Genomic DNA, 26,849 nt, shown 5'->3' on the forward strand with positions numbered 1-26,849 from the left:
CAAGGTCATTTAGGGCAGTTGGTGGCACAGTCATTTACAGGGTAAATGTCCTTTGGCTGTCACAGGTGTCTTTGGCCTTTCTCAAAGAAACGCTTCCAAATGCATAAAAACAGAGAGTTACAACATAAATTTAATATGTTTAAAGATGGTATGGAAATAGTTTCGGAAATGTGTGATTCGGTAATATATGTGCTACTTTACTAGTAAATGAAATTACAGAATCTACGGGCAGATTGTAGCTACAATAATTTCAAAGTCGTTATTCTGCCTGCTGCTAAGTCTTGTATTTGAGTTAATTTCAGGATAACTACAACAAAAGCTAAGTGATCTGAAATGATCTGTAACTTCCACTGGTGACAAAGTCACCAAGCTAACACTCTGTGCTCTGTAGCCTACATTCGTAATTGCAGGAAAGGCCAAATTTCGACTATCAGTTGCTGAAAATAAAGATAAAACAAAGCTGAGAGAAAGTGGGAAAACCATCTGTTGTGGTTCCAAGCTCCCAGGCACCTGCGCAGGACCCCTGCGCTACAGCTTGAGTCTGACAGTGCAGATGACGGGGCAGTGCCTGGGCGGCCTCCTGCAAGGTTTGGCACATGGAGTTGATGCCAGTACCCACCTCTCAAGGTTGCAGCGAGATCTTACAGTATTGGCGCGAAAAGGCCAGTGATCACCATCCGGGTACTTCCCTCTCTATATTTGCTGGGGGAAATTCAAATCTCGGAGAAGGGCGGACCCGAAAAGCGGCCCTGCGCCTGCGCGTAGGGGCGGGGCGCGGGTCTCTGGGAAGCAGGCGGGGCGGGGTGACGCGAGGTGACGCGGGGCGACGCGGAGCTCTCCCGCGCCCTCCCGCTCGGCTCGGGTACCGCCGGCCTGGCTGCCCGCCCTGCGGCCGGCGGGGCGAGGGACGGGAAGCGGTCCCGGGCGCACGGCCCGGCTCCTTTAGTTGGAGCGCCGGCGGTGGCGCCGGCTCCCGAGGGCGGGGCCGGCGAGCCTGGGAGCCGGCACGTCACCGCCCACTCGCCCCGCCTCCGACTCCCCCCCCCGCCCCGGCGCGTCTCGGGCCGCTTCTCCCGCGGTCGCTGGGTGTGGGGAGTGGGAATATGTCCGCTCTCGAGGCGCAATTCTGATGTCTCCCTTCAGCCTCCCTCAGCAGTCTATGCCTTGTCCCCACTGCTAGTTAAATGCAACTCCTGGGGCGTGTGTTCCTTCAGCGACCTGGGGGACTGTTCCCAAGGGGGCGGGGACGAGCTCGTTTGAGGTATTCTCATCCGGGCATTCACCAGATGCCTCAGCCGCCATCTTTGTTTTGTGCTGAAAGTCGCTATTGACGCCCGTGGACGGCCGGGCGAGGGGAAGTGGCAAGATGGCGGCTCCCAGGGCGGAGGCGTGAGGGCGCAATGGGGGGGTTGGGCCGCGGGGCTGGGCGCGCCTGCGCCTGACCCGAGAGCGGCCTGAGCCCAAGCTTAGCGCGCGGCGGACCTGGGCCCTCGCCGCGAGGCAGCGCGGGGGTCCTTTAAGAGGCCTCGGCTCACGGAGCAGCCGTGCGAGGGCGGGGGTGGGGGGGGGGGGAAGAGACAGTGACGTCACCCGACTCCGCCCCCTCGCCCGACCGCCGCTGCCGCCATGTTTAGTTGTTACTTCTTCACACAAGATGGCGGCTCCCAGGGAGGAGGCATGAGCGCCCTGCCGTTACCGCTCCTTCTGCCGTACAGTTGCCACTTCGGGGCCTAACTCTGGCTCTTTGGAGCGGCTCCTGTGGGAAGGAGTCATAAGGAGGGAAGCGAGGATCGGACGCTGCCTTGCGTTTGGTTTGCAGTGGAAGAACTGACCCAGGAGGAAGAGAATAGGGGGGAAGGGGGAGTTAGTCTCAAGATGGCGGCTCCCAGGGCGGCAGGCGCAGCCTGAGCAGCAGAGGCGGACTTGGGGGAGAGGTTCGAGACCTCACGAGCTGTACGGCGCAAGTCTCCGAGCAGCCCCCGAGCATTCGAGTTCGTTCCATTGGCCTCCGGCGCGCCTCTGTTCCTTACGAGTGTCGAGGCTGTTTCGGGAGCGGAGGCTGCACTAAGCGCTGGGCGGGGAAGCGGGACGGTCTCAAGATGGCGGCTCCCACAATTGTGGTGTGAGCGCCGGCGGGGCTGGGACAACCGCGGTGCTTGTGGCTCCTTTCCACCCGCCCCGGAAGCCGGCCAGTGCAGGGGACTTGGGGGGTGTGGGAACCGGGCCGGGGCTCCGCCATTTCCGGCGGGGGAGGGCTACGACTGAGGAAGGGAGGAGAGAGAGGCGGCTCAAGATGGCGGCTCCCAGGGCCTCCCGCCCGAGCTTGTAAGCGGGAGCGTCCGAGCGAGTAGTCAGGGCGGCGAGACTTGGCGGCCTCCAGCTTTTCGGGGCTAGGCGCTCGAAAGTTTCGGGAGGCTCTTGAAGAGACGGGGTGAGCTAGAAGAAGGGGAAGAGCCGAAGGGAAGGAGGGTAGTTAAGATGGCGGCCTCCATGGAGCCGTCCACCGCTGTGTGAGGAACCGCTTCTCCGTGAGAGCTACCTTAGACGAAAGGGGGTGTGTGTGAGAGGAATTGGGGGGCTCCCTTCCCGCTAGGTGACTTTTTCCCACTACGGCCTTTCCCGGAACTATGGCTTCGGCCGTGTCGCCCGCCAACTCGCCAGCGGTTCTCCTGCAGCCCCGCTGGAAGCGAGTGGTGGGCTGGTCGGGTCCAGTGCCCCGGCCCCGCCACGGCCACCGAGCCGTGGCCATCAAGGAACTCATCGTGGTGTTTGGCGGCGGGAACGAGGGGATAGTGGACGAACTGCACGTGTACAACACGGGTGAGTGCAAAGCCCGCTGGGTCCTGGGATCTTTCCCTCCCTCCCTCCATCTCCTCCCTCTCCCTCTCCTTCCCTCCCTCCCTCCCTCCTTCCCCCCTCTCTCCCTCCTCCCCTCCCTCCTCTCCCCCTCCCTCCCCTCTTTTCTCTTCCCCTCCCCTCCTGCCTTCTCTCCCTCCCTTTCCTCCCTCTCCCTCCGCACTGATCAGCGCTCTCTGTTCCGCGACCCTTTGCTCAGCCCGGCTTCTCTGCTTTTTCCTTCTCTCTCCCCGTTCTTCCACTGCCCCTCCCCCCCGGCTCCTGTCTTTGAGGAGTGCTTTTCATTATCCGAGAGAAATTCTCCAGTCCGGTTGGTGAGGGGGCGGGGGCGTCGCCGGCGTAGACTTGAGACACACACCGTTACCCCGCCGGGCGGGCGGGCTGGCGGATGCGTCCCTTTGGCGCAGGCAGAGTCCCACCCCCTTCCTCCCTCCTCCTGCGCCTGCTCAGCTCTTCTTCATCTTTGATGCTTATTCGGGAGAAATGACAGGCTTCTAGATTACGGATTAGGGGCAGAGTTGAGCACCCTAATCCCGACGTGGTGGGGGGGGGTTGTGTGCCCTGCTGGGTAGCCGTCTCGGAGGTTGTGCAGGAGCCTCGGGCACTCACAGATAGGGCGGCATTGCTGTCTCCCCCTTTCGCCGTTTACTTCTGTAGTGCTTTTCTCTTCGGGTTGCTTCTTTTCTTGATCTAGGGCCCTCCAGTGTAGGAGGTGAAATCCAGTGATCCGTAGTGGGCTAGGTGGGTCCTTACCTTTTCTCCTTCTGTGAGGTTGACGTTACCTTGCCCGTTTTCATACCTCCCCCAAACCCAGGGTGTCGTTGATTGGGAGGACTATGATTCCTCCGGACACAGAAAGCTGCTGTGCGTGCCCTTTGCCTAGCGTCCTTGCTAGCTCTGGGACTGGGCCGCATCCTCCTGCGGCCTCTTGCCCGTAGTGGCCCCTTTGGCCTGCTTTGCACACCGTGTTGCTTCCTGTTGAAGGGACCATGGCACACAGCACCTCGCCTTGCTCGGAAGGAGGGGCTAGGCATTCTCCCTGAGGCCAGTGGGCCCGCGTGCACTCATCTGGGGGAAAAGCACAGGCTGGCTGCGAGCACACACGCACACCCACCCACACACCTGTCAGTGGTCTTTTAGGAAGTCCCCCTCTGCAGCGGGGGGATGCGTTCAGCTTGGTGGTGGCCAGGAGCTGTTTTCCAGCTCTTCCCCCGGCATCGCATCTAGCAGAGTCCATTTGCTCCAGGTCCATTCTTTCCCAGGGCTCTGGCAATACCAGGTCCTTGAATCTGGGCACGTCCTCCCAGCTTTGAGGTTGCTCTGGGGTGGGGAGCTGGCGCCCAAGGGAGAAGGTGGTTAGCGTGGTGAGGGTTGGGTGCTCCCCTCTCCCTCCCCTGAGGCAGTGTGTGCAGCTTTCTCTGCTCCCTGTAGGTTGTTGCCCCTACTAAATTGACTTTCAAAGGCTGGTGGGTTGCTGGTGACCCTTTGCATTCCGGGTCTCAGCACCTGTTGCCCCCAGCGAGGCTGGGCTGGTTGGTGGTGCCCTGTGCCAGCTCAGACAGCTGCGGCGGCGGCAGTTCGCTCAGTAAGGTAAGGCTGAGGGGCAGGGCTGTTTCAGAGAGGCCACTGCCCTGAGCAGAACCTTCTAAACTCTTTGGACTGACTTGATTCTCGTAAGGCCTGGAGCAGGCTCCTTAACAGGGAAATACAATTTTAGAAAGTAGGGCAGGGGCCTAATTACCATCAGCTCTTAAAGTCCACTGCTTCCAGGGGCTTCTGCATATTCATTAGTTTATTAAAATGAATTGGCCACTTGGAGATTAATTCATTTCCCATCTGCAAGGGTAATGTCATGTAGTAGAGGGTAGCCAGCCTTCCAAAGGGCTGCAGCCCTGGATTTCCCCAGGTTAGCAGTTTGGAAACTGCGCCGATCAACTCCTCAGGCAGCTTCTCAGGAGAGCCACTAGCAGACCCAACTCCCCGTTCCTCTGAGGGTTTGCTCATTATGTGAACGGAGCAGGAATTTGTCCAGCGTTTGGTGTCTGCTTGTGGTTCTCGTAGCTGCAAGGTTCTTGCGTTCTCCTCGGGAGAGATGCCCCTCTTCCACCAGTGGGGGCGCGGACACGGGGTCCTGGGAGCCTTAGCTGTTGCCTCGACGGCTGCCCTTCTGCTTGCCGTTGTTTTGTTTTAAATCAGGTCAGAGCATATTCTCCTTATGCCTCTTCTCTTGCACTTTTGCTTTTGTGGGGTGAGAGACCTTGTGGAGAGAGAGCTGATCTGGCTGGAAGCATTCCCTGTTGCTAAGATAAATGGCTCCAGGGGGCGCGTTCGGGGCGTGTGTGAACACTTTGCTGTCTTGGTTAGCTCAGTGATCTGGGGGTGACATTTGAAGGGTGTATGTCCTTCCTCTTTGGCGACAGCTATCCCAGCAGCTGTGGGACACTTGACTGGCCTTTGGGAGGTCTTGAGGTAGCTACTGTCCTTGGCCTTAGGAAATTTTATCTCAGTGTAGCAAAGCGGATTATGGAGAGGACCTGGTCCTGACGGTGGGGTGTGCCCTGGCGAGGGGAGGGTGTGGCTGGTCACCAAACCAGTTGCCCAAGGCTGGTCTGCCTCAGTGGTTCTTTAACGTCTGGTGACTGTTGGCAGCTGCAAGGAGCCTTGGAAAACATCTAGTGGAGCTTCCTTGTTTTTGCACATGAGGAAATTGGGGTCCGAGAGGGGAAGTGATAGGTTTAGGGTCACCCTGACAGCTGGTGGTAGGGTCATGCGGGAGCGCTTAGAGTACAGATCTTCATGGAGACAGTTGGGCTGTCTGTTCCTTCAGTTAACAGGCACAGGCCACCGCCTTGGAAACACCTTCCTGTGCCTCTGTCCCTGTAGCGAACTGGCCGCTAAGTTAGGCTCTACTCGCGTCTGCCCGCCTCCATTCTGAGACCTCCTCTCTTCTAACTCAGCTCTTGCAGTCACTTCCTGATTGGGCCTGTTAGTTTCATTTGTCAGGAAATCCTGTTCACCCTTCAAGGCCTGGCTCCAAATTCACCTCTTCTGAGAAGCCCCCTGTTCTGTGCTCCCAAGCTCGGGCGTGCTGCAGCCGTGTCCCGGGCCGCTCCTCCCATCGTGAATGGAGGGCACGGCGGCCTTCCTGCTAGATTGGGAGCTGGCGGGTGAGAGCGGGCTTGTCTGTGCCTCCCTGCGCTTGGCCCTGCGTCCGCCACGCAGGAAGTGCTGTGGCGTGACAGAGCGAACAAAAAGGCCACCGGTGGACTGTGTCCCCAGCTGTGTGGTACACTCTCTAGGGGGTGATGCGTAGAGGTTGACAGGAGCGACTACAGATGGAGGGGGCCAGTGGGGAAAGGGGTGGGGCAGCTGATAAAACCCCAAAGCTGCGGTCTCAGGCTTGCCGAGGAGAGAGAAGATGGAGTCCTGTTTCTGGTCATCCCACGAAGGGTCCTGTGTGCAGGTGGCCTCCTCTCCTCAAACCCGTTCCCGGCTGAGCGCACTGACAAGCCAGAGCGAATGGAGAATGTGGGACCCAGAGGTTGGGTTACAAGATGCCCCGCTCGATGAGCTAGAGATAATATGATCACGGGGCGACTGAGAGCAGCTGGTGTGTTCGAGACGGCGGCTGTGCCATCTCACGGGCAGAACTGGGGCTGTGGCTTCATACCAGAAACGGGTGCTGCCCGACAGACTGCTCTCGACAGCGGTGTGGAGGGCCCCTGCCCCGAGTGTTCCAGAACAAAATCAGCTCTTTTTTTTTTTTTTTTAAGATTTTATTCATTTATTTGACAGAGATAGTGAGAGAGGGAACACAAGCAGGACGAGTGGGAGAGGGAGAAGCAGGCTTCCCGCCGAGCAGGGAGCCCGACGCGGGGCTCGATCCCAGGACCCTGAGATCATGACCTTGGCATGACGCTTAACGACCGAGCCACCCAGGCGCCCCTAGATCAGCTCTTCTTAAATGAGCTGGCAGGGGCGCCTGGGTGGCTCAGTTGGTTAAGCGACTGCCTTCGGCTCAGGTCATGATCCTGCAGTCCCTGGATCGAGCCCCGCATCGGACTCCCTGCTCGGAAGGGAGTCTGCTTCTCCCTCTCCCACTCCCCCTGCTTGTGCTCCCTCTCTCGCTGTGTCTTTCTCTGTCAAATAAATAAATAAAATCTTTAAAAAAAAAAAAAAATGAGCTGGCAATCATGAGCTCTTGGGACGTCACTTCTAGCCTGGCCAGCTGGGCCGGTGATTCGAGCGCGATGGGAAAGCTGTGGGTTGACCCTGCTTGCCATGTAGCTTTGTCAGAGTCCTGACCGCCGGCCCGTGATGGCTCCATAGCTCTGTGGAGCAGCTGGGAGGGTGCTCAGGTGAGTGAGGGCGGCCGACGGCTCCCCGTACGTGGGGCCCCTGGGTGGGTACCTAGTGATTGCTTTTAAGTGGGTGACGAGGTATCGCTTCTCGGCCTTTTGGCTAAGATCAAGTGTAAGTTGGTGACGAGGTTCTTGTCTGTGTCTGTTTTGCTCTGTGACCTCAGGTAAGTAAGTCACTTCCCCTCCTGGGCTCTGTTCCTTTATCAACTGAGGGGGCTTGGCTGAGGCAGTCTCCAAGGCTGCTTTTAGCTTTTAGCTCAGTAACTTGGATGGAAGTCCGTCTCTTCCAATGTGTGCCTGGTCGTTCGCCTCGGCGGTTCTTGGTTGTTTTTTCGCAGTGGGGATGACCGTGCGGCGGTGAGCCGGGGCCCAGGGTCTGGGCGCACGCACATGCCAGAGGCGCTGCACCTCTACCAGGAAAGTGGCAGGCGGCGGGGGGGGGGGTTGCTGCCGTTCATCCTGGAGTCCCGGTGACGCCAGTGAACCATGGAGGAGGGGTAGGTGGCACGGGGGAGGATCAACAGCCTGTTCCAAACCAACCTGTAGAGTTTGGGTAGCGGTGAGCGGCAGGGGCACTTTTACCCCAGGAAAGGCCGTAACTCTCAGGAGGTACAGTGTGCTTTTAGGTGAGGACGGGCCTTTCGGCTGACGTGTATGTAGGACTTGTCACCTAGTGTGCAGGAGAGATGTATCAAGGACCAAGTTAAGTACGTGCCTATACAGAAAGGCTGAGAAGCAGTTGAGCAGCTGGGACCTCCCAAGGCCCTCCCCGTGGGATGTTCCTAACCCCCATTCAGACTCCAGGGCTGCTCATGCTCCGGTACCTTGTCCACCCACCAGGTGCTTCAGTCTCAAGTCACTCACATTTGACCAAAAGCAGTTTAGGCGTGTGGAATCACGCATCTGGTGCCCAGTTTGAGGTTTTTGGAGGGAGTGTGGCATGTTGTTTGGGGACAGTCCTTTATTTATTTGTTTGTTTATTTTTAAAGATTTTACTTATTTATTTGACAGAGAGAGAGAGAGACACAGCAAGAGAGGGAACACAAGCAGGGGCAGAGGGTGAGGGAGAAGCAGGCTCCCCGCCGAGCAGGGAGCCCGATGTGGGTCGATCCCAGGACTCCAGGATCATGACCTGAGCCGAAGGCAGACACCTAATGACTGAGCCACCCAGGTGCCCCAGGGATAGTCCTTTAAATAATGTGTAATGAAAAGGATCCCTCAAAAGAGGAGGATGTGCGCCCTCTGACTTCTTTGGAAGGCCCTGGCATGGCAGGTGTACGGGGAGCTGAACCCAGGACGCAAGCCTGAAGTGAGGGGAGGAGTGGGGTGCTGGGTGGAGCAAGGGAGGGCTTCTCATTCACCCTCTTATTTGGTGGTGGCCTCCTCACCCCACCCCCACTTAGAGGTGATGGATTTGGGGGAAGCTTTTGCTGCCACCACTTCTGGCTTTCAGGAATGTTGTAGATCAGCATGGGTGTGACATGAGGGGAAGGGTGGGTGTTGTGGACCATCACCTAGGAGACACCAGCAGAGATTGATTCTTTCCCCCCCCCCCCCCCCCCCCCCCCCCCCCCCGGCTTTCCTCAGCCAGCAGGCTGGGCTGCCTTGATTGGCCTCCCTCAGCTGGCCACAGTCACTCTTTGAGCCACTTAGAGGTGTAGCCCTGCGCCCCCAGGAAGAGGTGCACAGGGCCACTGGAGGGTATTTCGGGTGTTAGACATTTCTTTCCAATATTGGACCCACTGAGCGGTAGGGGAAGGAAGTCAGTGGCCACATTCCCAGAAGCTAGTGAATTATCCTGGTTAGTGACTTCCTGCTTATTAAGACAACCTTGATGAGAAGCTGGGTGATTGCAGGCTGTTTTGAGGTGGCCTCTGAGGTCATGGGGCTTAGAAGATGGCTTGGATGGAGGGCTGGCCCCTCCTTTCTCAGACCACGTTTCGCAGGCTGCTGGATTTGGGGAGTAAGAGGAGTGGGGCCTCTGGTTCTTAAGACTTCCTGAGGTGTTCTGACTTCTGCTTCCTTTCGTTCCCCAGCAACTAACCAGTGGTTCATCCCAGCCGTGAGAGGGGACATTCCCCCCGGGTGTGCAGCCTATGGCTTCGTGTGTGATGGGACTCGCCTGCTGGTGTTTGGTGGGATGGTGGAGTATGGGAAATATAGCAATGACCTCTATGAGCTTCAGGTAATGGCCCACAATGTGCTCCCAATGTTTGGGTGGGAGGGGAGGCTGCAGGACCTTCCTACTCCATTCAGGTGCCTACCCCCCCCCCCGGCTCCTCCCTCCACGACAAATGGCCCAGGCCCTGATGGTGACCAGCTCATCCCTGATTCAATCCCTGAGTCTTGATTTTGCAGGCAAGCCGGTGGGAATGGAAGAGACTTAAAGCAAAGACACCCAAAAACGGACCCCCTCCGTGTCCTCGGCTTGGGCACAGCTTCTCCCTTGTGGGCAACAAGTGCTACCTGTTTGGGGGTCTGGCCAACGATAGTGAGGACCCCAAGAACAACATTCCGAGGTGAGGCTTTGTCCTCTTCATGTGGAATCGTGAGGGTGGGTGTGCTTCACCACATACCAGCCAACCCCACCGTGCCGAGTCCCTTTCTTCTGTGAAATGAGAGGGTGTCGCTAGAGACCCTGTAGGGAGCTTTCTGGCTCTGAGGTCTCTAACCCAGAGGAGGTGGCATGGCAGGAGGGCTGGGCCAGGAGGTCAAAACCCACCTTGCCTTCAGCTGGTCCCTGCTCCTCAGACCAAGTTAGAGCTGGCGCTTTCCTTCCTAGCCTTTGCTGCCTGCAGTCTTAGTGATGGTATTTTCCAAGGCCAGGGGCCGAGTACCTTTCTGAAGTCTGAAGGTGGTCCCAAACTGGCACCCCCTTTTACCCCAGGAGGCCCTAGTATGGTGCCCAGTTTTGTGTGCGAGGCGGCTCAGCACACTCCATCTCACTGCTCCTCTTGGACTCACACTCATCCTTGGGAGCTTCTGGCAGCCCCTTCTCAGGGCCAGGGGTAGAAGAACTTAGAGTTCGTGTGACTTAGCACCCTTTGTCTCCGAAGGAGTCTGCTGTTCACCCCTAGGAGCTGGTGAGGCCTCTGGTGCGTGGAGTCAGGGCTTGCCGTAACTGGCCTTTCTCCCCTAGGTACCTGAATGACTTATACATCCTGGAATTGCGGCCAGGCTCCGGAGTGGTAGCCTGGGACATCCCCATCACTTACGGCGTCCTGCCTCCACCCCGGGAGTCACATACTGCTGTGGTCTACACTGAGAAAGACAATAAGAAGTCCAAGCTGGTGATCTATGGAGGGATGAGTGGCTGCAGACTGGGGGACCTCTGGACCCTGGACATTGGTAAGACGTGGGTGCTGCCGGCGTGGGGTGGGGAGACGGAGTGAGCGTGCCGCTTAGCTCCTTCTCCTTGTCGTGGCAGGGTGGGAGCAGGACCCTGTTGGTGGCTGTGCTCTTTGCCCTGAGCTTGTGGCATTGCTTTTAAGAAAGAGCAAGGCTTGGGCGCCTGGGTGGCTCAGTTGGTTGAGCGACTGCCTTCGGCTCAGGTCATGATCCTGGAGTCCCGGGATCAAGTCCCGCATCGGGCTCCCTGCTCGGCGAGGAGCCTGCTTCTCCCTCTAACCCTCCCCCCTCTCATGTACTCTCTCTCTCATTCTCGTTCTCTCAAATAAATAAATAAATCTTTAAAAAAAAAAAAGAAAAGAAAGAGCAAGGCTCAGCTGGCTCAGTTGGTCTGCTTTCTCAGAGGAGGATAAGGGGAAGGGGGTAAAGGCCTTTCTAAGATGGAATTGACTAGATGAGGTAGCATTTGTCCCTGTCAACTTGTCAGTGATGAGACTGTAACAGGAGTGACGCACCTTGGTCTCTCACAGTCAAATGGGATATTGAGAGACCCATGAGACCTCCGGGGACAACTTGGGCTCGTAACCAGGGTGGATATCAGGAGTGGTTGAAAAAAGGTCAAGTGTTTGGCCTGAAGGAAGGCTGAGGGGAGAAGCTGTGTCTGCAGGGTTACGTTGAACTGTAGATCAGCGTTGGCACTCAAAGGAAACCGTTTACTGTGAGCGAAATTCCTAGCAGCACAGTGCTTGCCAACGCTCGGTCCATAGACAGTGGAGGCAGCATGGGGGTGGACGCATTTCGTGGAGAGCAGGGTGTGGAGTGCGGTGCCTTTTGAGGATGCGCTTTTCACTCCAACCCGAACCCCCGAGAGCAGTGCTGGCTCATAGCAGGTGCTCAGTAAGTGTCAGACAAGATGCGCTTGCCAGGATTGCGAACCGAGCTTGGGAAATGCTGGAACCTGGTGACCAGAGGGCCTCTTTGGGCTGTAGGGAGGCCAGGCATGGAATTCTTGCACTTGGTGGGCACCCACCTTCTAGAGCCTTCCCTGCACCTGGGGAACAGCCTCTGGGGCGGAGGGCCCGAGTCTGACCTAGTGTAGGTAACCCTCCCTTCTCCGTTGCTCTGCACAGAGACTCTGACGTGGAATAAGCCCAGTCTCAGCGGGGTGGCACCTCTTCCTCGAAGCCTTCACTCAGCCACAACCATAGGAAACAAGTGAGTAGCTGGCCATGGCTTTTCTCTTCCTAGCCCATCCCCGCCCCCAAAGGGCTCTCAGTTTTGTTCCTGCAATTCCTAAGGCCTGAGGAGGCCTCTTTCTGGTTGGGCTGGCCTTCCGCAGCCCCGTCTTTACATTACGACCCCGGGAGACCAAGAAAGACTCGGGGTAGAGGGGCGCAGACTGTTCTAGATACTCTCCACAAGCAGCTGGGTGTCTTTGTCAACGCCAAGGTCCCAAAGCGCATATGAGAGCGATGGGGACTGAGGTGAGCTTTAGATGAGCTAAGTAACGATGCCACGTGGTGGAGGTGACACAGTTCTTGTGAGAGCTGAGCCACCACGGAGAGGGCTGCATCAAGAGCTTTCATGCATCCCGGGCGTGTTTAGAACTTTCTGGATGGAAGAGGTGGCCTCTAGCTTGGCACCTCCTCTACAACCCTCTCCTACTCTTCCCTCCCTCGTCCCAGAATGTACGTGTTTGGTGGCTGGGTGCCTCTCGTCATGGATGACGTCAAAGTGGCCACACACGAGAAGGAGTGGAAGTGTACCAACACACTGGCTTGTCTCAACCTGGGTATGGCCTCCTCGGGCTCGGAGTGGCCTGCGGAGGGCTGCGGGAGGCTGGCCCTCCTCAGTCCCGAGAGCTGTGTGGGGTGTGCAGGGAGCGAAGCTGCTTCTAAGGCCCGTGCCTCTAGAATCCACGAGAAGTAGCCACTGGTCAGAGCACTCTGAGGGATGCTCGCTTTCAGGTTTTGAATAGGCTCTTTTCCTACACGTGGTCCAACATCTGAAAGTACAAAAGCTTAACCGTGCAGAGCCTCCCTCCCGCCCCCCCCCTTCTGCAGAGGCAGCCGTGTTGGGGGCTTGTCATCCACCCCACAGGGACTCTTCTACATATACCAGCATCATTTGTAGGTTCCTTTATAAACAAACAAACACAACGGCAGCCTGCTCTCCGCAGCGCCGCGCCGCGCCTGGCCTTTTCGGTTTATTCTGTCTTGGAGACCATCCCAGCCCCGCACGGCGAGCGGCCTCATTCTTTTGAATTGCACAGACGCTGCTCCGTGAGTATCCTTGCACTGTTCTCGCCTACGTGCAAGTGCATTTGAAGGGTAAAGACCTAAAGGTAGACTTGCTGTTGAAGGCCGTTGCCAAGCCGTCCTGCACAGAGGCTGTACCCACGTAGGTGCCCCTGGCACCTGGCAGCGCTGGTAGAGTGCTCTTCACCAGGTCTGATAGGTGACTGACTCCCCCCCCCCGGCCCCCCCCCCCCCCCCCCCCCCCCCCCCGGCTCACCTGGAGCCCCGGCTGCAACAGGCAGGAGAATCAGACTGCCAGGCGCCTTACGGTTTCAGTTTGCATTTTTCTCCCTTTGAGTGAGGGTATGTATTTCTCCTTAGAGCCTTCTGTCGCCTTTTCCATAACTCGCGTTCCTCTGTGCCCGTCTCTTTCTATAGGCTCTTGTGTTGTTTGATGTGTGAGAAGTGAAACCTTTGGCTGTTCGTTTCAAATAGCTTTCCCAGTTTGTAGTTTGTGGTTTATAATTTTATCTTTCACGGTCTTTTTGCCACACTGAGTTATTTTTCGTTTGTTTGTTTTTAGTTTAGTAATCTTTGAGGACTTTCTGTTTTCTAATTCCCCATCCCTGACAGCAAAAGGCCAAAGGGCCACTGGGGGTTGTGGGTTCCTCTACCCCCTTGCTGACCTCCCCCTGCCACCCTCCCCAGATACCATGGCCTGGGAGACCATCCTGATGGACACGCTGGAGGACAATATTCCTCGGGCCCGAGCTGGCCACTGTGCTGTAGCCATCAATACCCGCCTGTACATATGGAGTGGGCGCGACGGCTACCGAAAGGCCTGGAACAACCAGGTCTGCTGCAAGGACCTCTGGTACCTGGAGACAGGTAAGGCAGCCGGATAGGAGCCAGAGGCCGCCACAGCCCAGCTGAGGCCCGGGGTGGGGCCTCATGCCGGTCCCCCTTCTCACCAGCTGCACTCTCTCACAGAAAAGCCACCGCCCCCGGCCCGGGTACAGCTGGTACGAGCCAACACCAACTCCCTGGAGGTGAGCTGGGGGGCAGTGGCGACAGCCGACAGTTACCTTCTGCAGCTCCAGAAATATGACATTCCTGCCACGGCTGCTACTGCCACCTCCCCCACACCCAATCCAGTCCCGTCTGTGCCTGCCAACCCTCCCAAGAGCCCTGCCCCAGCAGCAGCCGCACCTGCCGTGCAGCCGCTGACCCAAGTAGGCATCACGCTCCTGCCCCAGGCTGCCGCCGCGCCCCCGACCACCACCACCATCCAGGTCTTGCCGACCGTGCCTGGCAGCTCGATTTCCGTGCCCACTGCAGCCAGGACTCAAGGTGAGCGGGGGGCCTGGCCCTTTGCCTGAGGGTAGGGGCTAGCCCAGCAGGAGATGGTGTGCCTGAGCGAGGGCTGCTGAAGACAGCACGCCTGATGGTCATCGGCACCGGCTCGGGCCGTGGAGCGCTGGGGCGGAGCCAGTCCCCGAGGGTGTCTGGAAGGACCGTACGGGACGCACAAGCGGGTCACCGAAGCGCTTCACGTTTACACGCTGAACGCAGCAGAGGTCTGGGGCTCCGCTGATGGCCTCCTGCTTCCCTCGCCAGGTGTTCCTGCTGTTCTGAAAGTCACCGGTCCTCAGGCAACAACAGGAACCCCATTGGTCACCATGCGACCTGCCAGCCAGGCTGGGAAAGCCCCCGTCACCGTGACCTCCCTTCCTGCAGGCGTGCGAATGGTTGTGCCAACGCAGAGTGCCCAGGGGACGGTGAGGAGCCATCGGGTAGGGTGGGACTTCCTAGTGATTGATGGCGCCCAGCCTGGGCTTTTCTCGGTTGCGGAGCGCAGGGGAGGCAACCTGTCATTACTGAGTTAATAATGAATTAATAAGCTAATGCTTCAGGAGGACCTCCCTGCTGTATGAATCTGACTCACACAAGGGCATCCTAAGCATGAACTTTGTTGTTTGGAAGCCTGAGGGGAGAATCTAGCCAGCTGGGGTTTGACCCGGCGCCAGGAGGAGAGAGCTCTACCTGACTCCGTGGTCTTTAGAAAAGACCTAGAGCTTCTGGCAGACGCTGGCCAGTGGCAGGAGGCCGGGCTGGGGCCGAGAGGAATGCTGGGCCAGGAGGGAGGCTCCCGGGCAGGGCTGAGCGTCTCGCTGGGCTCCGCCGAAGCGTCCGGAGCAGGGAGCTCAGTGGCCTCAGTGCCCCTCTGTGGGCTCATGCACGCTGTGCCCGCCGCAGGTGATCGGCAGCAGCCCACAGATGAGCGGTATGGCTGCGCTGGCGGCCGCGGCCGCCGCCACACAGAAGATCCCTCCTTCCTCGGCGCCCACGGTGCTGAGTGTCCCGGCGGGCACCACCATCGTCAAAACCGTGGCTGTGACGCCTGGCACCACCACCCTCCCGGCTACCGTAAAGGTGGCCTCCTCGCCAGTCATGGTGAGCACTCCTCAGGCCTGAATCGGAGCCAGCAGCCTTGGGGGCCTTCTGGGCACCGTGATACGACACTGGTCGCTCCTTCCGGGCTTTGGACCAAGCTGCAGGGCTGTTGGCCCATAACTGCTGCTTGCCGTGGGCTGTGGAACAAGAGGTTACTTTGGGGGCTGGGACAGCCTTAGGCTAGGTGGGCCGTCTGCCAGTGTCCTCCCTTGCTTTACTAAAGGAAAGGTAAACCAAGCCGAGCCGTTCTGCAGGTGGGTTGGTGGGGGAGGTAGGACAGCACGCAGCGGGGGGGAGGGGGCCATGGGCCTGCCAGGACATTCTGGGCGGGGGCTCGGACTCTGTCCTGCTCAGCGGCCCGTCTCTGCCCCTTCAAGGTGAGCAACCCAGCCACTCGAATGCTGAAGACTGCAGCTGCCCAGGTGGGGACATCAGTCTCCTCTGCTGCCAACACATCCACCCGCCCCATCATCACAGTGCACAAGTCAGGGACTGTGACAGTGGCCCAGCAAGCCCAGGTGGTGACCACAGTGGTGGGTGGAGTCACCAAGACCATCACCCTGGTGAAGAGCCCCATCTCTGTCCCAGGAGGCAGTGCCCTGGTGAGTGACAGGCGCCACCCTGCTACACGTGACAGCTACCAGGTTGTGGCGCTGCCACACTCTTGATTGGTTGCCATGTCACTCCTTGCTCCATCCTTTCCTTTTTAGATTTCCAACCTGGGCAAAGTGATGTCAGTGGTTCAGACCAAACCGGTTCAGACTTCGGCAGTCACGGGCCAGGCATCTACGGGCCCAGTGACTCAGATCATCCAGGTGAGCTTGTGGGCCCCAGACTCTGACACAAGTGGGGGGCACTGGGCCACAGGAAGAACTCGCCTCCCTGCCTAGAGAAGATCTCAAGCACGTGTGGCACAGAGAGTCCTGTGGCTTGGTCCCGTCTCTCCCAGTCTTCAGAACATTCCATGAGCTGCTCGGGCCACCAGTAGAGAGTGGCCAGGGCAGACTTTGTGTCAGACTTTCCATCCTGGCGATGATGGCAGTTCACCTTGTCCTCTACCTGTTTTGCTCTTGCAGACCAAAGGGCCCCTGCCAGCCGGGACCATCCTGAAGCTAGTGACCTCCGCAGATGGCAAGCCCACCACCATCATCACTACCACGCAGGCCAGCGGGGCTGGGACTAAGCCCACCATCCTGGGCATCAGCAGCGTGTCCCCGAGCACCACCAAGCCTGGCACGACCACCATCATCAAGACCATCCCCATGTCGGCCATCATCACGCAGGCTGGTGCCACAGGTAGGGGCCGCCCCCAGGGCACGGGCGAGGAGGGAGGCTGAGGCCACGGGCGGGCGGAGGCTGAGGCCACAGGGGCGGGCGGAGGCTGGGCTGTGGCGTGCTCTTGCTTTTGTTCTGCTTTTCCTCTCTTTTTCTCTCGCCTTTGAATCAAGGGGTGGTGGGTGGGAGGGCATGAGGGAGATGGGCAAAGGGTACTGACAGAGAGGAGCCCCTGAGGCCAAGCCGCCCCTCTCCTGTCCAGGCGTGACCAGCAGTCCTGGCATCAAGTCTCCCATCACCATCATCACCACCAAAGTGATGACTTCGGGAACAGGAGCACCTGCCAAAATCATCACAGCTGTCCCTAAAATCGCCACTGGCCACGGGCAGCAAGGAGTGACTCAGGTGAGGCATGCCTGGCCCTCCCCTCCCCCCAGTGTCCAGCCCAGGACCCCAGCAGGCCACACGTGTCCTCCTGAGGGGCCCGGGAGGGGGCGGCACAGGGTCTGGGCAACCTTGGAGTGACATGGGGGCGCTTTCCTCTGGCATTCCAGGTGGTGCTAAAGGGGGCCCCTGGACAGCCGGGCACCATCCTCCGTACCGTGCCCATGGGGGGTGTCCGCCTGGTCACTCCTGTCACTGTCTCTGCCGTCAAGCCAGCTGTCACCACGTTGGTTGTGAAGGGCACCACAGGTGTGTAGCTTAGATGCTGGGCCCGCCTTTCCATGGGAGAGGTGCCCACTCCCAGCCTTCTGTTCCCCTGGGGTGTGCTCCACATCTGCCCGTGTCCTGGCCCCACCAGGGGAAAAGCTGCTGGCAGGGGAAAGGCCCCAGCCGCGGGCCTTACCCCACCCCTGCCCCCTTCCCCTCCAGGCGTCACAACCCTCGGCACAGTGACAGGCACCGTTTCCACCAGCCTTGCCGGAGCTGGGGGCCACAGTACCAGCGCCTCCCTGGCCACACCCATCACCACCTTGGGCACCATCGCCACCCTCTCTAGCCAGGTGATCAACCCCACTGCCATCACCGTGTCAGCTGCACAGACCACGCTGACGGCGGCCGGCGGGCTCACCACCCCCACCATCACCATGCAGGTAGGACAGCTGGGAGAGCGCGGGGGTGGGCGGGTGCGCGTCCCGGACTCTGTGTGCGCAGGGATTAGCCACAGCCCGAGGCTCCTGCTCTCCGTCTTGGGGCCCCACGCCAGGCCCTCTTTTTCTCACCCGCGTGGACCCCGGGGGGCGGGGGTGGGGGAGGGCGCTTCCCTGTTGCACCACTGGGATTCTTAGTCACCGCCTGACTGTCGTGTCAGGACGTTAGGTCTTAAGCGGTTCTAGTTTTTGAACACCCGGCAGACGTTTTCTCTTACAACAAAGAGGATGCGACAATTTCTCTTCCTGCATACGTAGCGTTTTTTTTTTTTCTTTTTGTGCATCTTAAGCTGAATTTGTGGAAGGGGCAAAGCATCTGGGGCTCCGTCCCTGACCAAGGGCTGGGCCCAGCCTCGGACCCGACCCCACAGCCCCTTCCCAGTCCCCATGGCCTGTGAGATGAGGCCGTGCCTCTTCCCTGGTCCCTGAGCAAGTCAGTGTCTGGGGGTCAGAGGGAGAGCAGGTCCTGGCTTTACCAGGGCTGTCGCTTTAGGAACTGAGGGGATGGTCCCCCCAGCATGGGTAACGCTGTAGGATGGCCGGAGGGACAGACCGGGAGTTACAGAAGTAACCCTTCCCGTCTGTCCTCTCCCCTAGCCTGTCTCCCAGCCTACCCAGGTGACTCTCATCACGGCACCCAGTGGCGTCGAGGCCCAGCCTGTGCATGACCTCCCCGTGTCCATTCTGGCCTCGCCTACTACAGAGCAGCCCACGGCCACGGTCACCATTGCTGACTCGGGCCAGGGGGAGGTGCAGCCAGGCACCGTGACGCTGGTCTGCTCCAACCCGCCCTGCGAGACGCACGAGACGGGCACCACCAACACGGCCACCACCACCGTCGTGGCTAACCTCGGGGGGCAGCCCCAGCCCGCGCAAGTGCAGTTCGTCTGTGACAAGCAGGAGGCCACTGCTTCTCTCGTGACCTCAGCCGTAGGGCAGCAGAACGGCGGCGTGGTGCGCGTCTGCTCCAACCCGCCCTGCGAGACGCACGAGACGGGCACCACGCACACGGCCACCACCGCCACGGCCAACATGGCTGGGCAGCACGCGTGCTCCAACCCGCCCTGCGAGACGCACGAGACGGGCACCACCAGCACCGCCACCACGGCCGTGGCCGGCATCGGCGCCGGCCAGCAGCGAGATGCCCGGCGTGCCTGCGTGGCCGGCCCCGCGGCCGCCGTGCTGCGCGTGAGCGCAGCTGCCGGGCCGTCGGAGGGAGCCCAGGGCTCCGTGAAGCCCTCGTGCCAAACGCGCCAGACCAGCGTGACGAGCAGCACCATGACTGTGATGGCCACCGGAGCGGCCCCGTGCGCGGCTGGCCCGCTCCTCGGGCCGGGCCTGGCGGCGGGGGCCGGCGGCCACGGCCCTGCTTTCGTGCAGCTGGCTCCCGTGAGCGGCCAGGTCAGAGCCGGCGTCCTCGGAGGCAAGGATGGCCCCGTGGCCGGCCTGAGCCCGCTGCTGGCTGCGGGGCGCCAGCTGGAGGCCCACCACACGCACACGACCAACACCCCCACCATGGTGCGCTCCGCCATGGGCGCCGGGGCGGCCGGCGAGGCACGGGGCACCGCCACGCCCGCGTACGAGAGCTTGCCGGGCGCCGCCGTGACTGTGACAGCCCTGGAAGCGCTGCTGTGCCCCTCGGCCCCCGTGAGCCAAGTGTGTTCCAACCCGCCCTGCGAGACCCACGAGACGGGCACCACCAGCACTGCCACTACCTCGAACGCGGGCAGCGCCCAGCGGGTCTGCTCCAACCCGCCCTGCGAGACCCACGAGACGGGCACCACGCACACGCCCACCACGGCCACCTCCAGTGGGGGTGCGGGCCAGCCCGAGGGGGGGCAGCAGCCCCCTGCCGGCCGCCCCTGTGAGACCCACCAGACCACTTCCACTGGTACCACCATGTCCGTCGCTGTGGGTGCCCTGCTCCCCGATACCGTTCCCTCCCCCAGGACCCTAGAGTCCGGCCTGGAGGTGGCAGCAGCGGCCACCGTCGCCCCCCAGGCCGCTGCTTCGTTGCTGGCTCCTTTCCCGACACAGAGGGTCTGCTCCAACCCCCCCTGTGAGACGCACGAGACCGGGACCACGCACACGGCCACCACGGTCACCTCCAACATGAGCTCGAACCAAGGTGAGTGAAGATACCCTCGTGGCGTTCGTCGTCTCCTGGAGCCCAGGGCTCAGAGGCCGAGGAGGGGGTGGTAACTAAAAGATCCACTTGGCCAGAGGCCAGTAGTTTGATTTCTTGGGGCCCGGTGTCCCCTGTGGAGCAAAGCCAAGCTAGAGGCCCGGGGGCTCCTGCTGACCTGCGCTGCTGCCCCCCCCCCACGCCCCCCTCTCCACGCACACACAGGTCCTTGCTGGCCTAGTACTTGTCACCTTTCTCTTTGCTTGCTTCCCTCCCCTACAGATCCCCCACCAGCCGCCAGTGACCAGGGAGAGGTGGAGAGCACCCAGGGTGACAGCGTGAACATCACCGGCTCCAGTGCCGTTACAACGACCGTGTCCTCTACGCTGACGCGGGCTGTGACCACTGTGACACAGTCCACGCCCGTCCCGGGCCCCTCGGTGCCGGTAAGAGCCCCAGGAGGATCCCCTGTGTCTCCTCCCTGCTGCCCGCTGCACTTTTGGCCTGTGCTGTTCCAGACTCGGCCACCAGGTGTCACTCTCACACCAGGCACAGGGCCGCTGCTCGTTCCCTCTTCCCTCTTCATGATCCTAAAAGGGCAGCCTGGGGCATCATAGGATAGGAGGCAGGGGTCTCCCGGGCCCCAGCGTCTCGGAGACGCTTTGATTTCCGTAGTTGTTTCCCGTGGCTTGTTTGGCTATAAACTGTAGGAGTGACATGGCAGGAGCCGGAGTGCCCCTTTGGCTAGACCAGGATGCCTCTCTGAGGATGGGTGAAAATCGGCAAGGTCCCAAGGGTCTCCCATCTTGCCGCACCCCTCCCCCCCACACACCCCCCGCCCCACATTGCTCAGTCACCTGCTGCCCTCCCCATCAGATGGGGTGATGCTGGTCACGGAGAATGAAAAACCAGGTCTCCAGGGAAAGATGAAGGCTGCCTGGCTCTGGCCACTCTCTCCTCCCCTCTGACGGGGGCTTCTCTCCCTTTCTAGAAGATCTCATCAATGACTGAGGCTACCCCAGGGGCTCTGACCACCGAAGTCCCCATCCCGGCCACGATAACAGTGACCATAGCCAACACAGAAACTTCTGACATGCCCTTCTCTGCTGTTGACATCCTGCAGCCCCCAGAGGAACTCCAGGCCTCGCCAGGGCCTCGCCAGCAGCTGCCGCCACGGCAACTCCTGCAGCCCGCCTCCACACCCCTGATGGGGGAGTCCGCCGAGGTCCTGTCAGCCTCCCAGACCCCTGAGCTCCAAGCCGCCGTGGATCTGAGCAGTACAGGGGACCCATCTTCGGGCCAGGAGCCTGCCAGCTCGGCCGTGGTGGCCACTGTGGTGGTCCAGCCGCCCCCGCCCACACAGTCTGAAGTAGACCAGTTGTCCCTTCCCCAGGAGCTGATGGCTGAGGCCCAGGCGGGCACCACCACCCTCATGGTGACGGGGCTCACCCCTGAGGAGCTGGCGGTGACTGCTGCTGCTGAAGCGGCCGCTCAGGCCGCAGCCACGGAGGAGGCCCAGGCCCTGGCCATCCAGGCGGTGCTCCAGGCCGCACAGCAGGCCGTCATGGGTAGGTGCTGGGCGGGGGGGGCTCACCGCAGCTTCTTAAGTCCAGGCCAGACGGGAGCCCTGAGGGGAAGATGGGCCTCTCGGGAGGAGCAAGGACGGGGGGTTGTGGAGCCTCCCTGCCAGCCTGGCATGAGTTAGACGTGACTGGGAGGGCGGGCCCAGCGGCTGGGCTGGACTTGGCATCCAAGGAGTAGGCAGAGCGCCTTGGTATGGGGAGGGCAGGGTGCAGGTGGGCCAGGAAGTGAGGCCCACGGCCATCCCAGCTGCCCCCAGGGGACCCTAGGCTAGGAGGGGAGCGGTGGGGGGGCTGGGCCACCCCGGCTGGCACTCCTCTTGAGTAGCGTGTGTGTGTGTGTGTGTGCGTCCCCCCGGAGCAGGCACCGGCGAGCCCATGGACACGGCCGAGGCAGCGGCGGCTGTGACGCAGGCGGAGCTGGGCCACCTGTCGGCTGAAGGCCAGGAGGGCCAGGCTACCACCATCCCCATCGTGCTGACGCAGCAGGAGCTGGCGGCCCTGGTCCAGCAGCAGCAGCAGCTGCAGGAGGCGCAGGCCCAGCAGCAGCACCACCACCTCCCCACCGAGGCCTTGGCCCCTGCCGACAGCCTCAACGACCCGACCATCGAGAGCAATTGCCTCAGTGAGCTGGCCGCGGCCGTCCCCAGCACCGTGGCCCTGCTGCCCTCCACGGCCACCGAGAGTAAGCAGGAGGGCCCCCCGCCCCGGCCACGTGCACCTGTCCTGCGGCACTACCCCGTCCTCCCCCACCCCGGGAGCTGTGCTGACTGCGGAGAAAAGGTCTGGGGGCGAGCGTCTGGCTCCTTCCACACAGACATAACCAGTACAGTCTGGCCCGAGGGAAGGGCTCCCCACACAGAAGCCAGGCCTCTGGGGCCGCTCCCACTGATGTCTTTCTTCTTCACAGGCCTGGCTCCATCCAACACATTTGTGGCCCCCCAGCCGGTGGTGGTAGCCAGCCCCGCAAAGCTGCAGGCTGCGGCTACCCTGACTGAAGTGGCCAATGGCATCGAGTCCCTGGGTGTGGTGAGTCTGGTGTGATGGGGTTTCAGGGGATGCTGCCTCTGGGCCCCAAAGGCTGAGGGTTTGATCTCCGTCCCGTCTTCCAGAAGCCAGACCTACCGCCCCCGCCCAGCAAAGCGCCTGTGAAGAAGGAGAACCAGTGGTTTGATGTGGGGGTCATTAAGGGTACCAATGTAATGGTGACACACTATTTCCTGCCACCAGATGATGCTGTCCCTTCTGACGTAAGTTTTCCTGGGAGCCGACGCCCTCGGGTGGGTGGATCCTGGCCATGAGGCAGGTACCAGGGCTCGTGGGAACTTCTGAAGCTCCCCAGAGGTGCCTTCCATCTTGGGGCTGGCCCGAGGACAGCCGGGTGTAGAGCCTTTTGCACACACTTCCTTTTCTCGTGGCTCTCGAAGCTGCAAAGAAGCCCAGTGCTAGTTCTCTCTCGCCATTGCTGCTCTCCTGCCCCGTCCCCAGGATGGGAAACTGTTGTGCTGGCCCCGGAGCCCAACCCTAGAGCTGCTCTCTCGACAGTGGGTTTTAGGTCACCTTTTTTTCTCTCTCTCCCTGTTTTTCTGGCCTCTTTCCCCAGGATGACTCGGGCACCGTCCCCGACTACAACCAGCTGAAGAAGCAGGAGCTGCAGCCGGGCACAGCCTATAAGTTCCGAGTTGCTGGGATCAATGCCTGCGGCCGGGGGCCCTTCAGCGAGATCTCAGCCTTTAAGACCTGTCTGCCTGGTTTCCCAGGGGCCCCCTGTGCCATTAAGATCAGCAAAGTGAGTTCTGCCGTGGGGCAACCCTGTGCCCAGCTGGAGTCGAGCAGGCCTAGCCCGAATCCGTACACTGGGAGCTCCCTTCTTGTTGGGCCAGGTCTGGGGTGCAGCTTCTGGTCCTGTCACCAGTTGCTGGGATGGGATGAGGGTAAATTCCTTCCCCTCCCCGTCTTCGTCCTCCCCCTCTCTGACATGGCAGCTAGTGTTCAGTGAGGGTCTATTACCTGCCACGCTCAACATGTTTTTTTATCCAATCCTTCAACATCCTGAGGAGGTCTGGGATCTGATGAGGAAACTGAGGCAGCAAGAGGCTAAGTGCCAAGTCACACAGTCGGTGGCAGAGCAGGTGAAGGGAGGCTGTGCTTTGAGTCCCCGTTCAGGTTACTTCGTCATTCCGTCAGGCTGCCTTCCGGGTCGGGGCGGGCGAGGCCATGTCCTCAGAGCTCCTTGCATCTGCCGTGAAATAGCTCTGTTGTGTCAGGAATAGGGGTGAGGTCCCAGCAGTCAGATCCGGGAGCTGCGGAGTGTTCTCGCTCCTCTGTTCCTGGACAGGCACAAGGGCCACAAGGGCCACAGACAGCAGGGCTTGACCTCTGGCCCCTTGGTTCTAGAGTCCAGATGGTGCTCACCTCACCTGGGAGCCGCCGTCTGTGACCTCTGGCAAGATCATCGAGTACTCGGTGTACCTGGCCATCCAGAGCTCGCAGGCCGGTGGTGAGCCCAAGAGTTCCACCCCGGCCCAGCTGGCCTTCATGCGGGTGTACTGCGGGCCCAGCCCCTCCTGCCTGGTGCAATCCTCCAGCCTCTCCAACGCCCACATCGACTACACCACCAAGCCCGCCATCATCTTCCGCATTGCTGCCCGCAATGAGAAGGGCTATGGCCCGGCCACCCAAGTGAGGTGGTTGCAAGGTGGGTGTCGGTCAGGAGGCTCCTTGGGCAGGCCTCACGTGAGGTGGGGTGACACGGCTCCAAGCTGGGCTGAGAGCTTTACACGAGGGCGTTGAGGGACATCACCTAGGGTGGGTGCTATGGAGGGGTCTCGTAGGGGGCACCTCGCCTCATCTGCAGGTTTGGGGAAAGCTGTCCCAGGGCTGTTTTGAGGTGAGATGGGGGACTGTACGAATTCCAAGTAGGAGGTTCCAGGGGGCAGGGTGGGAAATGGACGCCCCAGGATGCCCTGTCGGGCTTCACGCCAGTTCCCATGAGGCCGACCAGGGAGAACCGTGAGGGCCTCTACCTGGGCCTAGGGCGACTGCGAGAGGTGGCGCACACAGGAGGGGCCGTCACTCTCCACAGGCCTCTGTAGGGTGTGGGCAGGGTGCCCCTGTCTCCTCCACTCTTGTTCTCTTGGCCTGTGGGCTGCTGTGTGGCTGAAGTCGGCCGGCCCTCCCACCTCGCCGAGCTGCTTACCACTCCGTCTTTGCTTTCAGAAACCAGTAAAGACAGCTCTGGCGCCAAGCCAGCCAGCAAGCGGCCCATGTCCTCTCCGGAAATGTAAGCAGGAAGCCCCTTTTGGGAACCTTCTAAGGCTGGGGGCAGACAGCTCCTGGGAGGGGGCTCTGCTCACAGGGTGTGAGCTTGTGTGAGGCCCACCTGTGGTTTCCCAGCATCATCAGGACCCATGCTGACGCTTTCTCTTTCCTTTTTCTTGTCTTCTTCCAAGGAAATCCGCTCCAAAGAAATCTAAGGCAGATGGTCAGTGAGAGGCAGCTCCCCTGCACCTGGATTGTTCGCCAGACCCCCCCCCCTTCTGCTTCAGGAACGCCACCTGCCAGGGCCCACCCATCCTACCCACCCGGCGCTCACACTTCACCCTCAGGAGCCACTGGCCGCTGCCACTCATTCTCTCTCTCTCTCTGTTTTTGAAATAATCTCAAGAAAGCACATTTTACCATTGCTGTGGGAGGAAGCAGAAGGCAGATCTGGAAGAGCAGTGAGCAAGTGAGACAAGTGTGCCCTCCTCCCCTCTTCTCCTTACCAGTGCCCTTCTCTGGGAGCTGAGCAAGCCTGGAATTCCGAGGCCCTGGAGGGAGCTCGACAGACGCTTCGGATGAAGCGGCCGAGACGCAGAGAACGGAATGCACGCACCTTCCAGCACCTGCACGCCTCTTGCAGTTTGTCACCTTGGTCCTGAGGGGGGCAGCCAAGGGCGGGAGGGGCTGCAGCATGGAAGCAGAAGAAAGGCACGCCCCCCCCCCCCCGCCCCCAGCTCCCCTCCCCTGCCTCTGCTCCGAGAAGATTGGCGGGGCACCCGTGCACTCGATGTCCATCTGGTTCCATTTTCCTTTGTTACTTTTGGATATCCTGCCACCTCCCGACCCTGGGCTTCAGCTTTGTCCAACCCCGTCTCAGCGGCCTTCGTACTCCCACCCCTTGCCCCTTCCTTCTTCTTTCCCAGTTAGAGAGCTAGAAAGGAAGAAGAAAGAAAGAAAGAAAGGGGGAAGAATGAGCCCATGGTGGCCTGAGCAGTGTTCTGTGCAAATCTCCTGACTCCCAGCGGGGCGTAGAGTAGCCCCCACCGAGCCTGGCTTTGGCCCCTGGGTCGGGGCTAGGGGCCACACCACCCAACTGCTGCATTTGTTGTATTTTTTTTAAGTTGGAGTTGATGAAGTTAACATTTTTATTGTAATTTTAGCCTTAGTGTGTGGGGTTTTGTCCCTTTTTTTGTTGTTGTTGTTAGCTGTGTACAGAATGTGTATCTTTTTTTTTTTTTTTTTTTTTTTTTTTTTAACTTTTACTTTTTTCTCCTTGGCTAAGCCTTGGCAGGGATCTTTCTGGAAGAAAAGCTGGGGGCAGCTGGCACAGGAGAGGCGTGGATTCTCCCCTGCGGGCCTGGTGTTGGTTGCCTGGCCCAATTTCCTCTTGCTGGCCCCTGCCGTCTGCCCCTTTGCTTGTCCCCAGGCCTCTGGGACAAAGGAGGGGTGAGCTGTCAAACCTCACTCCCCATGGGTGATTGCTCTACACCTGTAGGATTGAGCTTGAGAGTCTGCTGGAGCCTAAAGTCAGGTTTCTGAGGAGGAGCAGGTGCTGGGTTCGCAGGGCTCTCAACATCCTCCCCACCCCCCTCCCTCTGACCCCCCCTCCCCCCCAGCCCCCAGGCTCCCTCCTTGGCAAACTGGCTTAGAGTATCTGCCACCCTCAACTGCTGCTTCCTGCAGCCACGCCCTCCAGGCGAAAGTGTCAAAAGGGGTGGGGTGAGGGGTTGGGGGGCAACTCCCATCTCAGAGAGCAGATGTGTGGTGTCACCCAGGAGAGACCATGGGGAAGCAGCAGGCTACCAGCACCAGTTCTGTGGATTTACAGGGCCACGGCCATCCTCCCAGGGCCGAACTTGGGAGGCTTGGGGCACTTCTTAGTGTGGCTCGTGAGACAGCTTTCTGCCCCACACCCAAGCTTCAGGCACTGAGCAAGGCTTGCCAGCGGGTTGTGCAGAAGGATTTAGAGCGAGCAGTCAGTCTTTTCAGAGCCCCCCATCTCTGCCCTGGAGATGAGCTGCAGTGAGGGGCCCGGCCTCTGCAGACCCCTGCCGCTGGCCCGCACCTTCTGGGGCCTCCGGTTCGTTGTATTATAGTATATTTCGCTGTGGACAATGTCACGTTTAGTCCGTCACCTTGGAGCCACTCGCCTGTCCCTTCTCCTGAGCGCCCTTTGATTTCTCTCATTTCTGAGAACA

At 60.1% G+C, this 26,849-nt stretch overlaps 1 protein-coding gene across 6 annotated transcripts; it reads left to right on the forward strand.

The window, feature by feature from the left end:
• The first annotated feature begins 1,642 nt into the window (after positions 1-1,642).
• Positions 1,643-26,259, forward strand: HCFC1 (host cell factor C1). 6 transcript variants are annotated; one of them, XM_035011083.1, is made up of 27 exons: positions 1,643-2,820; positions 9,254-9,402; positions 9,576-9,736; positions 10,357-10,565; positions 11,696-11,780; positions 12,251-12,357; positions 13,511-13,690; positions 13,793-14,152; positions 14,420-14,580; positions 15,059-15,256; positions 15,634-15,858; positions 15,967-16,071; positions 16,333-16,552; positions 16,794-16,936; positions 17,086-17,224; positions 17,405-17,625; positions 18,280-19,810; positions 20,090-20,253; positions 20,799-21,375; positions 21,749-22,072; positions 22,298-22,416; positions 22,500-22,637; positions 22,991-23,176; positions 23,785-24,085; positions 24,607-24,670; positions 24,840-24,871; positions 25,158-26,259. In XM_035011083.1, exons 1-27 carry the CDS (start codon positions 2,628-2,630, stop codon positions 25,175-25,177), a joined length of 6,312 nt encoding a protein of 2,103 aa, XP_034866974.1. In that variant the 5' UTR covers positions 1,643-2,627; the 3' UTR covers positions 25,178-26,259. The 6 variants fall into 6 exon arrangements, with proteins under 6 accessions (XP_034866974.1, XP_034866968.1, XP_034866972.1 ...); XM_035011077.1 differs by lacking the exon at positions 24,840-24,871; XM_035011081.1 differs by lacking the exon at positions 24,840-24,871 and having other exon boundaries at positions 21,752-22,072.
• Positions 26,260-26,849: the final 590 nt, after the last annotated feature.

This window comes from Mirounga leonina, unplaced genomic scaffold (assembly GCF_011800145.1).
Source record: "Mirounga leonina isolate KUSES-001 unplaced genomic scaffold, KU_Mleo_1.0 Mir_101799, whole genome shotgun sequence".
Lineage (NCBI taxonomy): Eukaryota > Metazoa > Chordata > Mammalia > Carnivora > Phocidae > Mirounga > Mirounga leonina.